Raw genomic sequence first — 12577 nt, forward strand, 5'->3', positions numbered from 1 at the left:
TCAATTTACTACTCTCTGGATTAATAAAATGATGTAAGATTCTTGTTTGCCTCAGTCTTCACTGGCAACCTCTCCTCCCATACCTCTCGAGTGGACGGACTGCAAGACACAGCCTGGGGGAGCAAAGTCCCTCCCGCGGTAAGAGAAGATCAGGTTCGAGACCACCTGAGGAACCTGAACATACAGAAGTCTATGGGACCTGACAAGATGCATCCTGGAGTCCTGAGGGAATTGGCTGATGCAGTGGCCAAGCCAGTGGCCATGATACTTGAAAAGTCACAGCAGTCAAGTGAAGTGCCCAGTGACTGGAAAAAGGCAAACATCACACCCCTTTTTAAAAAGGGGTAGAAAGGACCCTGGGAACTACTGACCTGTCAGCCTCACCTCCGTGCCTGGCAAGATCATGGAACAGATCCTCCTAGAAGCTCTGCTAAGGCACATGGGAGGACAGGGAGGTGATCGCAGACAGCCAGCATGGCTTCACCAAGGGCAAGTCCTGCCTGACCAACCCAGTGGCCTTCCAGGAAGCAGTGACTACAGCAGCGGACAAGGGAAGAGCTACGGATGTCATCTATCTGGACTTCTGTAAGGCCTTTGACACAGTCCCCCACAACATCCTTCTCTCCAAATTGGAGAGATACAGATTTGATCAGTGGACTGTTCGGTGGATGAGGAATTGGTTGGATGGTTGCATCCAGAGGGTAGTGGTCAACGGCTCAATGGCCAGACATGATCGGTGACAAGTGGAGTCCCTCAGGGGTTCATACTGGGACCAGTACTGTTTAGTACCTTCATCAATGACATAGAAATTGGGATCAATACAGGCTGGGGGATGAAGGGATGGAGAGCAGCCCTGCGGAGAAGCACTTGGAGGTACCAGTGGATGAAAAGCTGGACATGACCCAGCAATATGCACTCACAGCCCAGAAAGCCAACCATATCCTGGGCTGCATAAAAAGAAGCATGGCCAGCAGGTCGAGGGAGGTGATTCTCCCCCTCTACTCCACTCCAGTGAGATCCCACCTGCAGTACTGCATCCAGCTCTGCCATCCTCAGCACAAGGAAGACATGGACCTGTTGGAGCAGGTCCAGAGGAGGGCCACAAAAATGGTCAGAGGGCTGGAACAGCTCTTCTATGAAGACAGGCTGAGAGAGTTGGGGTTGTTCAGCCTGAAGAGGAGAAGGCTCTGGGGTGACCTTATTGTGGCCTTTCAGTACTTGAAGGGGGCTTATAAAAAAGATGGGGACAAACTTTTTAGCAGGGCCTGTTGCAGTAAGACAAGGGGTAATGGTTTTAAACAAAAAGGTAGATTCAGACTAGATATAAGGAAGAAATTTTTAACCAGGAAGGTGGTGAAACACTGGCACAGGATGCCCAGAGAGGTGGTAGATGCCCCATCCCTGGAAACATTGAAGGTCAGGCTGGACGGGGCTCTGAGCAACCTGATCAAGTTGAAGATGCCCCTGCTCACTGCAGGAGGGTTGGACTAGATGACCTTTAAAAGGTCCCTTCCAAACCAAACTATTCTATGATTAAGATATTGCAACTTTTAAAACCAATTTCCCATCTCTTATAACACACTCAGACTGTTTCTTCTATCACTAGAAAGCACTCAGCTTGATTGCTCAGTACCACTTCAGTTCTGTCAGTTTCTGCATATGCAAACATGAAACCAAAAGAAAAGTAGGCACAAAGGGTCATAAATATAAGCCAAGTTTAAATAAATATGATTAGATAAATGTGTTTAAAATTTTGAAGTCTAGACATATGGGGATTTTTAAACAAAATTCTAGTGCTCTTTTCCATGACTATTTACTGGATTGTAAGATGCCTGAAAACCAATAAAGTATACATGCTGTTGACAATAGTTGTCACTTTTTAAGATAGCACTTCTGCACTCCTCAGTTTTGCAAGGGAAGCCTATTTTAAGTGAGTATGGTAATTGCACCATGAGAGCTTGAGCATCCTCCATCCAAGTAAGCTACTGATGAAATGGCAACTATCAAATATTTTTAATTAAAAAATTGAAAAGCTATAAAACAAGGTCAATCTTAAGTACTTATCTCAGATACTTAAAGCCAGTTCAGGAAAATCCATGCATTTAAAACAAAACACCAGATGATTTAGTGGACTGAACTTAAGGGTAAGATTAGAGATAGTTCTAAAACTAGCTCTAACTAAAGCTCTCTGGGCAATTTTTGGCAAGTCAAAAAGATACTTTAAAAAAAAAGAGAGAGTTTTAAATAGAAATGTTATCATTGAACTTAAGGATCCAATTTATATTTTGCTGCATGCCCCAAAGTAACCATTTTACTTTCTGTGTGCTGCAGACTAAGTACTACGTAGGCTGTTACTGAAGATTAACCAATGAGTGCATGAATCAAATTTCCCTTACAGAAATTCTTAGGCTGTCCCTGTGACTAATACAGGTGAAGCAGAGGTGTGGGAGACAGAAGAAAGCCAACAGAAGAGAAATCTAACTCACACAAAACTGGTTATGTTGGTTTTGTTATAATTCTTTATCTTCTGAACAAGAGGTTTTGCCAAAACTGTTTCCCAAGCTCCTGTGACCCCAAATTTCCTTATAAAAAGCAGCTAACTGTAATTAACATGCTGTAATAATTGAAGCACCATTTTCATAATACATTAATTCAGTTGTTATTGCAGGCTATCTGAACACTCAGATAAAACAGCATTGTACCAAATGTAATGTGTGCTGTTTCTTCTGCATCCATGAGGGAGAAAGCCTAAGCATAGCATTAAAGTTACAAATTCCTAGATTCTCTGGGTCACTCAAACACTTTGTACGTGCTAGTACTACGCACTCGTTATTAGATAACTTCAACATGTTTGTTTACAATACAACTACTACAGTGTAAATGAGTGACTGTCTAAAAGGATAGAAGAGCATCTTACCTTACTTGAGCCTCCACTACCTATTTGCTTTAATATTGTATAAATTCTTCCTTTGATGGCAAGACATTCATGTGATGGTATAGAAGCTGGAACCTGTGTACATACAGAAAAAGCTAAGAAAACATTGATATACATGCAGTGGAACTTGGTAGAGCTCTACTTTTTATCAAGTTAATATGTTTTAAGTTGTCTTGGTCTTTCTGAACAAGATAAAGTATAGTAAAGCTAAGCTTTAAACATGTCTTGAAAGCTAAAGATCCCAATAGCAGAAGTATTTGTATAATGATCATCACTTGGCATGTTAACATCACTGAACTCTTATAAAAGATACCAATGCTTTTCACCCTGGAAATCAAGAAAAGGGTGTTCTTTTTAAGGCTTCTCAGATCATTAGAGACACCTCCCTCTTTACAGATAATGTTGGAAGCTTTGTTTAAATCCAAGACACTTTCAGTCACAGCATGCAACTAACTTAGAGCTGTACTCAAATCACCTATTTTATTTGAAGTTAACTACTAGCTAGCAGACTTAAGTGCTGTGAAGCTGAAACAGCCTGTCTTGCCCGTACCTGCTATACCAAACTGTAGAACACCCACAAATTTTAAATGTTAATCCTCTGGTAGGAAGCTTAAACCTATCCCCCAATTCTGTCTACAGTTAGGAAGATTCCTACCTGAATGTGCAATCCATCTAAGGTAATCCATTTTTACATGATTTCAGGCCACTACAAATGCATCAAAATTTGTGAAGTCTAACAAAATGCAGAATGAATGCAATTCATTCTTTTACCTCCCTCAGACTCTTATGATTTGCAATGCACACCGCTTCTCTTTATGGGTACTCCACTGTAGTGTGTAGTACAACTATAAAAGCATAGCAGAATAAAAATAGTGACTCTAGTTCTTGTCTCTGTCATGAAGTAGAATCTGAAACAGCTTAGATTTCAGACTTAAAGGCTTCAGGATTTTGACACAACTGAACTGATTTTTCAAGAGATGACTTATTTTACCTAAATTCAGAAATACCTAAGAAGAAACAGTTATTTTGAGAATAAGCAATACAGACTACTTTCCATTACTCATCCAGGAAGATGAACAGCAACTTTAGATTAAAAAAATATACATACATGCATATATTTAACAAAGTAGTCTCCAGTGAAAATATGTACTGAAAAATGGCAAAAGACAGCCTAAAATCATTACCTGCAAGCCAGCTTGATTCTGAAATGGAGTTGCTGGAGTATGTGGCAAGAAATATGGGAGCTGGCTGTACGGAGTAGAAATTTGACATCCTGGTAGAAAGTTGTTCTTTACAACTGGTGTTCTGAAACTAAAGGAAATTATGAACAATATCTGCATTTAGTTTTATATTTTTAAAGATTATTCTAACAACAAAGTTGAACTTTTCAGTGCTGCTTGAAAGTTAAACACTACTGACTAGCAAAAGCCCAAGCCTCTGCTACATTCAATAATTAGCATTAAGACCACTTCAACTTCTTGACTTTGAAGTCCTTTAGAAGTACACTTAAACTATAACATACTTAGGAAACATTTCTTAAAACAGTAATTAAATCCCCATCTTCAGATACTAGCCAGCACTCTGCATAAACTGGAAAATGAAAGCACCATATAACTGGAAGAGCTGACCATAAGACAGCAAGATAGTCTAAGCCACAGTCAGTTTTCTTTAGCTTATTGTTCTTTATTCAAAACTTTTTTAGATGAAGAGACTTTTTTTTTTAAAGTGAGCATATTGAGACAAACAACTTCAAGGCAATCACAAGAGGTTTTTTGAGAACTTTAGCTATGCTGTATATTAGCAGAAAGATTGTGTATTTCAGAAAACTAAAGATTGCAAGAAACCCTTTATGTTTTTTTATTTGTTCCCTTGATATATCTACCATATATTTAGTTATATTACAAAATAAATGTTTTTTCCACAGTATTTACAGAAACTGATGCTAAGATTAGAACTGGATAAGAATTTATATGCCTAGGACTTTTTTTGTAGAGAATAAAGTGACAAAAGTTGGGAAAAAAACCAGTCAAAACCAGTCAAAAGCACGGTTCTCACTGAACACAAAAGCACTCAACAATTCTGCATGTTTACCACGTGTCATACATACTGTGTGTAATGAGAATTTATTTTTTAAAAATTTACATATCACAAGTTTGAAAGAAACAAGAACAGAATCTATTCAAGGACTACTTTTATCAAGGCCCATCATGAGATGATGTGCTTCATTCACTATGTATATTCTAAATTCTACAGCTACAGAGACAGAGGTCCTACCAACAGGAACAGTGCTTACTCATCATATAGCCTTGACCTATATGATTCATCCTAGAGACTTATAAAAATAGTAAGTGATCATGTAATTAGAAAGATTTATTAACATATGCACAGGGGTTTATGCCTAATTTAAGACTGCATGGATAAACAAATGCTAGCATTTCCTAACTTGAGTGCTCAATTCTGCAAGCCTCTAGATTCCTTACACTTTTTTTTTTAAAATAAAACCCAGACATCTGCATCATGGGAACCAGACTGATACACAGTTATAAATTTAAAAAGCCTGTCAGCCACAAACAGCAAGGCATCCAGAAGAAAGTGTCATATAGCAGGGATCAGAGAAAGAGGTAAATGCTGTAATAAGGCCTTCTTGATTTGATGTACTTCCAAATGCTGAAAAGCTGACAGGGAAGACAAAGTTCTCTAAATGAAATCTGAGTCTTAGAAGTCAGGCATTTGACATCAAGCATTGGAAGCACTCAAATCTAGTTTGCTATCTGAACAGAAAAGCTTAAGAAACCCTGCTGAAAACTGCTAAAGTCTTTCCAGAGATCGACTACCATTTATGAGTGTATAGCTCAAAGAAGTAGCTTACCAGTCCATATAATCACTATATGTGGTGCTTGGTGTTCCACAAACATGTGATGGATCACTTTTCTTAGAAACAGCATCTGGTGGTGATAATCCTTTTGAAATGGAATGACCAGATTGTTCAAGGCTCGATTGTTTTACCTACAGAGGGCAAAACAAGGTATTATTCCACAAAAGGAGCCACAATTGAGAACACAGAAATCATTTTTTTCAACAAGTAAAGGCTGCTGCAGCTAGAAAACCACTATGTGTTCTTGTTACTTTACCTCTCTGTAGCAGCTTTTCTGTGTCACTTCTTGACTTGGCCATTTTTTTCTGGCGTTAACACAGTTTAGTTTAATCTGATCCAATTGCTTTCTGTAGCTTTCACCAGAACTAGATTGTTGCTGTTGACTTTCCAGACTCCTTGGCTCTGGTATCTTCAGCTCCTGATGCTGTATTTTATTTTCTGGAAGAAAAAAAAAAGGTCAGATAAACACTTGATATTTAGTACTTGAAACAGTTTCTGGCAGATTTATCCCATAGTTTCTAGAATAATTTTACCTAATTTTCTGTATCAGAATAAATGAACACAGTTCACTTACTGGAATCAGGCATTAAAAGGCATTAATGTAATCTTCAGGATTCATATTCCGTTCAGTGTAGTGATATGGCAACTTTATTCAGAATCTTAGGACACTACTATATCAGTAACAGAGATACAACTATTTCCTTCACCAACGCACAGAACAAGATCATATTCATAATTTTTACTACAACATCCTGGGACACTGAGCAGGTTTATAAAGCACTGAAGATAAGTTTACTGCAATACTTCAAATCAGAAGTCTGTTGTGTGTGACAACAGGCAGCCTACAAGCTGTAATGACTGAAGACAAAGGCATAAAGGGAGAAGGCATGCTCCATCTCATGGCTCCTTCTGCAGACATGATAGGACATTGAATTGGTAGAAGATTGCAGGACAGGCTGCAGATAGCACAGACTAAGAATGCTCCTGCACACGGTCATTCAGTTTTCTTTTCCCGTGACTAGAAAGCAGTATTCCATGCCAAGCAGAAGCTGAGTGCAATTCAGCTACCAAAGGACTGAGCTAGTACAACCGGGATCTCATCTGGAAGCTTGAATGAAGCACAAACAGGGACAGTAGGACCCGAAACCCAAACTGTTCCCAATGCAAGTCCATGGGAAAGATTTCGCACGGGGTTGAGGGCACACTGAAGTTAAAAAAAAAAATCACCATTTTTCAAATGAAATCTTTTTCTTTCCTATAATATGTAGGTACATATATAATCCTAAATCCAGATCTTGCAATATTAGACATTTTCACTGGATTTCTTGAGAAAGATCAGAAATCAGAAAGCCATCTAGGGAACTAGATTTCTAATGAAGCACAGGATTTTCTTTGTGGGTTTTGGCAGGGGGGATGTGGGGAGGGTGGGTTGGCTTGCTTGGGTTTTTTTACTACTTTCACAGGTACCACAGTAAAAGATTAGTACACATATTCCATATTCCACAGTGTTGGTGCTAAGTCAGTAGTAACCTTCTAAATTTTACCAGCCCTGAAATACTTGCTATAAATCTGAGTTGTTTATAACATTTCCCAGAAAGACCACAATGTAAAGTGGTCTCACACCACCACTATTTCTATGTCATGTTTGACTGTTGTGTGAAGTCATCTCTCCATGCATTAGATAAATACATAAGTAGAGCTTAGGTTATTTCTCAAAAACACCTGTTTCTAAAATAAGTTAAAACTCATTCCTCAAAAGTACATTAACACAATGAGAATCTCAGCCATTCGAATGGTAGCAAAACTTAGATTTCTTTAAAAATAAAATTTCTAAAAATTACAATACAGTTAAGGCTGAAACACTATGTTGTTTAAAGCAAAAGTGTAACAGTGCATTTGATTGACTGAAATTCACTAAGTCTCTAAAGAGTACACATTTATTTAGTACAAGTGTCATTCACACAAAGGATTCCTGCAGTACAAATTCATAAATCGGATTGCACTGAGTATATGGAAAGAACAGAGAAAATAATTCAGGGGTTTTTCACAGGACATAGGAAAAGAGGAAAACAATTTGTCTTTTGACAAAGCGTTTTCACACTTTTGGAAAACCTCATAAGAAAGTAACTATGCCATTAAAGAACCTTATTTATTCTATACTTGCCCAAAGATTAAGATGCATGCATATGCTGTGGTAAAACTCAGGTGAGGAAAACACTATATTACAACAAGTTAAGAAATCCCCAGAGTGACATAAAGTTAACATGTACATGGGGCAGTGAAGCTGACCAAAGACAACAGATACTTAACAGTTGAAACCAAGAAAAAGAGAAGCCTGACCAAAGCAGAAGCAATTAATTCAGATATGTGAAGAATCCTAATCTGAGAAATAGTCTGATACGTAAACAGCAGCAGAAAAAGCTAGTTTCATGTAATGGATAAACAGGATAGAAAGCAGAGCGCTGAAAGCAACAGATGACACGGACGTTCTGAATTCAGAGAGAATTGCGGGAGCTTTGCACTTTTTTTTCTAGTGCAAGACAATGTCATGGTCTCACCTTTTTAACCTTACTTCAGCCAAAACAATCTCAGATTAAACTTCAACATAAGAAATTAGAGCTATAGCATCTATAGGGTAAGCTAGGAGCACGCATAAGGAAAGTCACAGGAGAAGCAAACTACTATAATTTGAGTCTGTCTCAAAAAAATCTAAACAACCCCGTCAAGAACATTATAATGCTTAGTTTGAATTTCCCTCAGCCAACATCCACCTTTTTTTTTGGTATAAACTAGCACTGTTATCTGATACTCTGGCAATATTTTTTCTACACTTAGGCTGGCAAGTCTTAATCTGAAACCTTGCATTGTTGCTATGCCAATGCCTATTTATGTCACATGTATTGTAAGAGCTAAGGACATAATGAATTAGCACTATACCGTGGCATTTTACTTCAAGCCCAGCACTCCATACTTTTGGGCAGTGTTGCAATGAGGATTTTTTTTGTGGGTTTTGGCAGGGTGGATGTGGGGAGGGTGGGTTGACTTGCTTGGGTTTTTTTACTACTTTCACAGGTACCACTCAAAAGCCAAATTTTAATTAAATGCTCCTCAATTCCAAGCAGATCAACTTTTTCACTTTTTGAAGAATTTTTTATTTAGCAATGCATTTTTTTAAAAATAAAGAGCTAATTTTCAATGCTTATTCTATTTCAAACTACTGAAACATCACATATTAATAGTTACCTTCTCTTTTCATCGCAAGACTTGCATCCATTTTGGTTTTGAGAGTTATAGTTGAATTGGTAGCCGTTTCTAAGCTGTCCTCATCCAACATCTGCAACTGTAAAGAATTTTTTTCTTGTAAGGACTAAAGAAAACAAAAAGCATCTTAAAAAGAATCAAAGGAGATACCAAGTACAGTGTCCAAAAGACATTTCTTTATGATAATTAATGACCGATGCACCACAAAGGAAACACGCTTCAGAAAACAGTGCAGGGTACACAGACAAGTATTACTGATACTATTTTTAAATCCATCAGTACTCTGAATGTCCAATCATACAGTTTCTATTACAAAGACCTAAATGCTTTCTATTCTTGAATTTTCCCTCAGGGGGCACAGGACATAAAAATGCAAGGCATAGCTCAAAATTAATCTTTACCAAAAGCCATAATTTACAGCTCCATAGAGCACCTAATGAACTCAATTAAGTGGACTTCATTGAATACAGTACTTCCCATGATAAAACTCATGGCTGAAAGAGCTCCTATAGTCAAGATGAAATGTGTTTATCCCCTCTTCATAAATCATATGACAGATGTATTGTTCAGAGAAAGCTCTTAATGCCTGATTATGCATAACAATTTTCAAATTTAAAACCACAATCAATGTTTCTATTCACAATTGATTACTTAACATAAAGGCAAACTCTACCTTATTTCTTTCCTGAATTGAAGAAAGTGTTATTTTTTTCCTTTCTAATACCATAGGACAGCCAGGTAGAGTTCTTGTATCTATTTTAAAGATATTTAGATTACCTGTAAGTCTCCCAGGTTGTATGAGTCACCCCCACTAGATTTCACTTCTGATGGTGGAAAAGGTGCAACAAAGGCTGTACATCTGGAACTGGGTATTTGCCTATTGAGATAACATTGTTAATTATATCACATGCCAACATATAATGTAACGATTGCCTTTTGTGAACCCGATGAAAAACACGGCTGTGTGAAGACTTTTGGCTACAAGTTTCAAATATACAGAAAAGCAGGCACACTGACAGCCCAGTGAGAAACAATACAAGAAATCTCTAACAATGCCACCATCATCCTATGAAATGACAGGTCACTTAATTGGTTGTCTTCCATAGAAAACAGTAATAAGCTACGGATAAGATACTAAACCCCAATGGTGTGTTCCAAAGTAAATTTTGAAATACAGAACAATACTATTATGTGAAATGCATCATCCCACTACTTTCACAGATTCAGAATATTGGGCTTTAACTAACTTCTGAGAGGCTAAGTAAGCAGTTTTCACTCTTTGGTTATGTATTTCTCCCCAAAGTTCCCATTTCTGCATGGATTTAATCACACAGCAATAAGGGAACAAAGTTAGTGTAACAGACTTGATATGGCAGGGCAGGGAACAGAACGCTTTCTCCTCTGTTTACTTGCAAGCTATGCTACAGTCAGGTAACATGTAGCAAAATACTATTTTCCTTGGCAGATTCTTCCACTGCTGAACAGTTATTCACAATAAAGTGACCATAACGACTTTCTTAATATAATCATTATCATATAGATTATGTTAAAAATGAGGATTTAAAAAAATCTTTTGGAAGTTACAAGACTGCCTTGTATCTAATTTTAGAAACTGGAATACACAAATGTAAAAGTTACTTTGAACAAAATTTATTTTTGCCTTACTCTCCATTTCTTCTGAGCCTACTGATTAGCCAGAACAAGAAACTGATCTTTGCATGCTCTCATACAAAGAATCTGAGTAGTAAGATATGAAATAGGTTATTTCAATTCCTACTGCAACTATAATGACTATTTGTCAAAAATCTGTAGATCAATGTTAAAACATTCTTAACATCTGACATTGCCACTATCTAATAAAAACACTGTTGAAAAGGAACATTGTGCTGTAGTAAACCCAAACACCATACCTCTTCATAACACTAGCTGTAAGTGGTACATCCATCATCTTCACATCATCACCAGCATCAGTTACCAGTTTAACAGGAACCCTCCCAAAGGGGCAAGCCTAAGAGCAAATTGAAAGTTATCATCAGGTATGTGAAGCAGAACGAAAAGTTCTTGAAGCAAAAGATTTTGAAGCAAAATTTTACACATGTTACCTGGTTAGATTTGTTTAGTGGTCTTAAGGGATTGTGGTAATTAACTAGAGCATCAAGTTCATGTGACTTCTCCTCCCTGAAGGCAAGAAAAAAAACAAACAAAAAACCACAACACTGTAGCATGCATTAGGTTTTGGTTTAAATGATGTTTTAAGAAATAAAATAAGAAATCAAGACATTACCCAAGCAAAAGTCTGGTAACAGTAGAAGAATTTTCACCAGAATCATTCCTTTTTATGCTTCTGTGATTTCCAGCTAGGCTCTGAAGTCCAGACTCTTGTGTACTTGATACTGTAGGTAAATTAGTTAGAATTATTCAGATAATACTAAAGATTGTATTTGGTTCAAAAGAAAAAAGTGTTCTTTCATAAGTGAAATTTAAAAATACATACATTCGCAGTAATCTAGTATCAATGACATACATCACTTTCTACTGATGTAGACAGATATTTTATGTAATTATATAAGATACATTAATTCAGATAAAAAGAGAAAAAAACAAACACAGACTTACAACCAGAAGGAGCTTTCCAGGATAAGCACAAAATGGCCTGTAACAATTGTTAAATATATTAGCTACTTGTTTTCTACACAGTTATAGTTGTAAACTATGTTTAAACACATAAAAGGGAGATTCAAGATGTCCAAAGACTATCCAAAGCAATTTAACTTCTAACTGTAAAACCTCACTGTTAATCTTATCCTATATGCAGAAGGAATACGAGCACCAAAAACACTGGTTTGAATAGTATCTTGGGGGAGCAAGGAAGAAACCCATGCTTTCAGAACAAGATGATTTTCCAAATCTACATTCTCAAAATAAACCTCCACTCCAAAACAGCATCATCTGAAGGATGCCTCTGAAGCTTGCTCCACAACGATTCCTCAAAAGATTTAAAACTGCTTACATTTGGATTCTTTTGTCGTTCATTCCAATTATTTATCACTACACATAAGGACACCCACACCTAAATAACTACAATAAATACTAAATTAAGCATCAAAACCTAGCTTGTTTCAGAGGTAGTATCTCAAAGGTACAACTGTCTCGACAATCCCTACAAAGACCCTGCTACTAGAGACCCAAGATATTGATAATATCCTTGACCTACCCTGTTGTCCTCATGTTGAGCACTTGCTTTAGGGCTCTGACTTCATTTATGTGGTGTTTCATTTTGATAGACCATTTTTGTGCTACATCAGTTATGTTTCTGTAGATCCATCAGGACTTAAAGGGTGCCTGCAATTGCTACCTTTTTATAACTTCCACTAGAACTGAAAAGGCTGGACGCTTTTGCAATCACAACATGAGTAGGTAAGTCTTTCACAGGCATACCTTCTTTAGGTTTTTCAGTATAATATCTGGAAGGCTGCATACTAAATCCCTAACCACCTACTGTGTCA

The 12577-nt window shown here is 37.3% G+C and overlaps 1 protein-coding gene across 1 annotated transcript in view; it reads right to left on the reverse strand.

Annotated features, from left to right (window-relative positions):
- Nucleotides 1–12577, reverse strand: part of TTK (TTK protein kinase) — a 35049-nt gene that overhangs the window by 8968 nt on the left and 13504 nt on the right. Inside the window, exons 5-13 of the mRNA XM_010565752.1 lie at nucleotides 11356–11464; nucleotides 11174–11249; nucleotides 10982–11079; nucleotides 9849–9948; nucleotides 9054–9177; nucleotides 6067–6248; nucleotides 5805–5941; nucleotides 4120–4246; nucleotides 2918–3010 (exon numbers count right to left, since the gene is read on the reverse strand). Coding sequence (XP_010564054.1) covers nucleotides 2918–3010; nucleotides 4120–4246; nucleotides 5805–5941; nucleotides 6067–6248; nucleotides 9054–9177; nucleotides 9849–9948; nucleotides 10982–11079; nucleotides 11174–11249; nucleotides 11356–11464 — 1046 coding nt within the window. The remainder of the gene's footprint in view (nucleotides 1–2917; nucleotides 3011–4119; nucleotides 4247–5804; nucleotides 5942–6066; nucleotides 6249–9053; nucleotides 9178–9848; nucleotides 9949–10981; nucleotides 11080–11173; nucleotides 11250–11355; nucleotides 11465–12577) is intronic.

Source organism: Haliaeetus leucocephalus, unplaced genomic scaffold (assembly GCF_000737465.1).
Source record: "Haliaeetus leucocephalus isolate CR32 unplaced genomic scaffold, Haliaeetus_leucocephalus-4.0 Scaffold195, whole genome shotgun sequence".
Taxonomy (NCBI): domain Eukaryota; kingdom Metazoa; phylum Chordata; class Aves; order Accipitriformes; family Accipitridae; genus Haliaeetus; species Haliaeetus leucocephalus.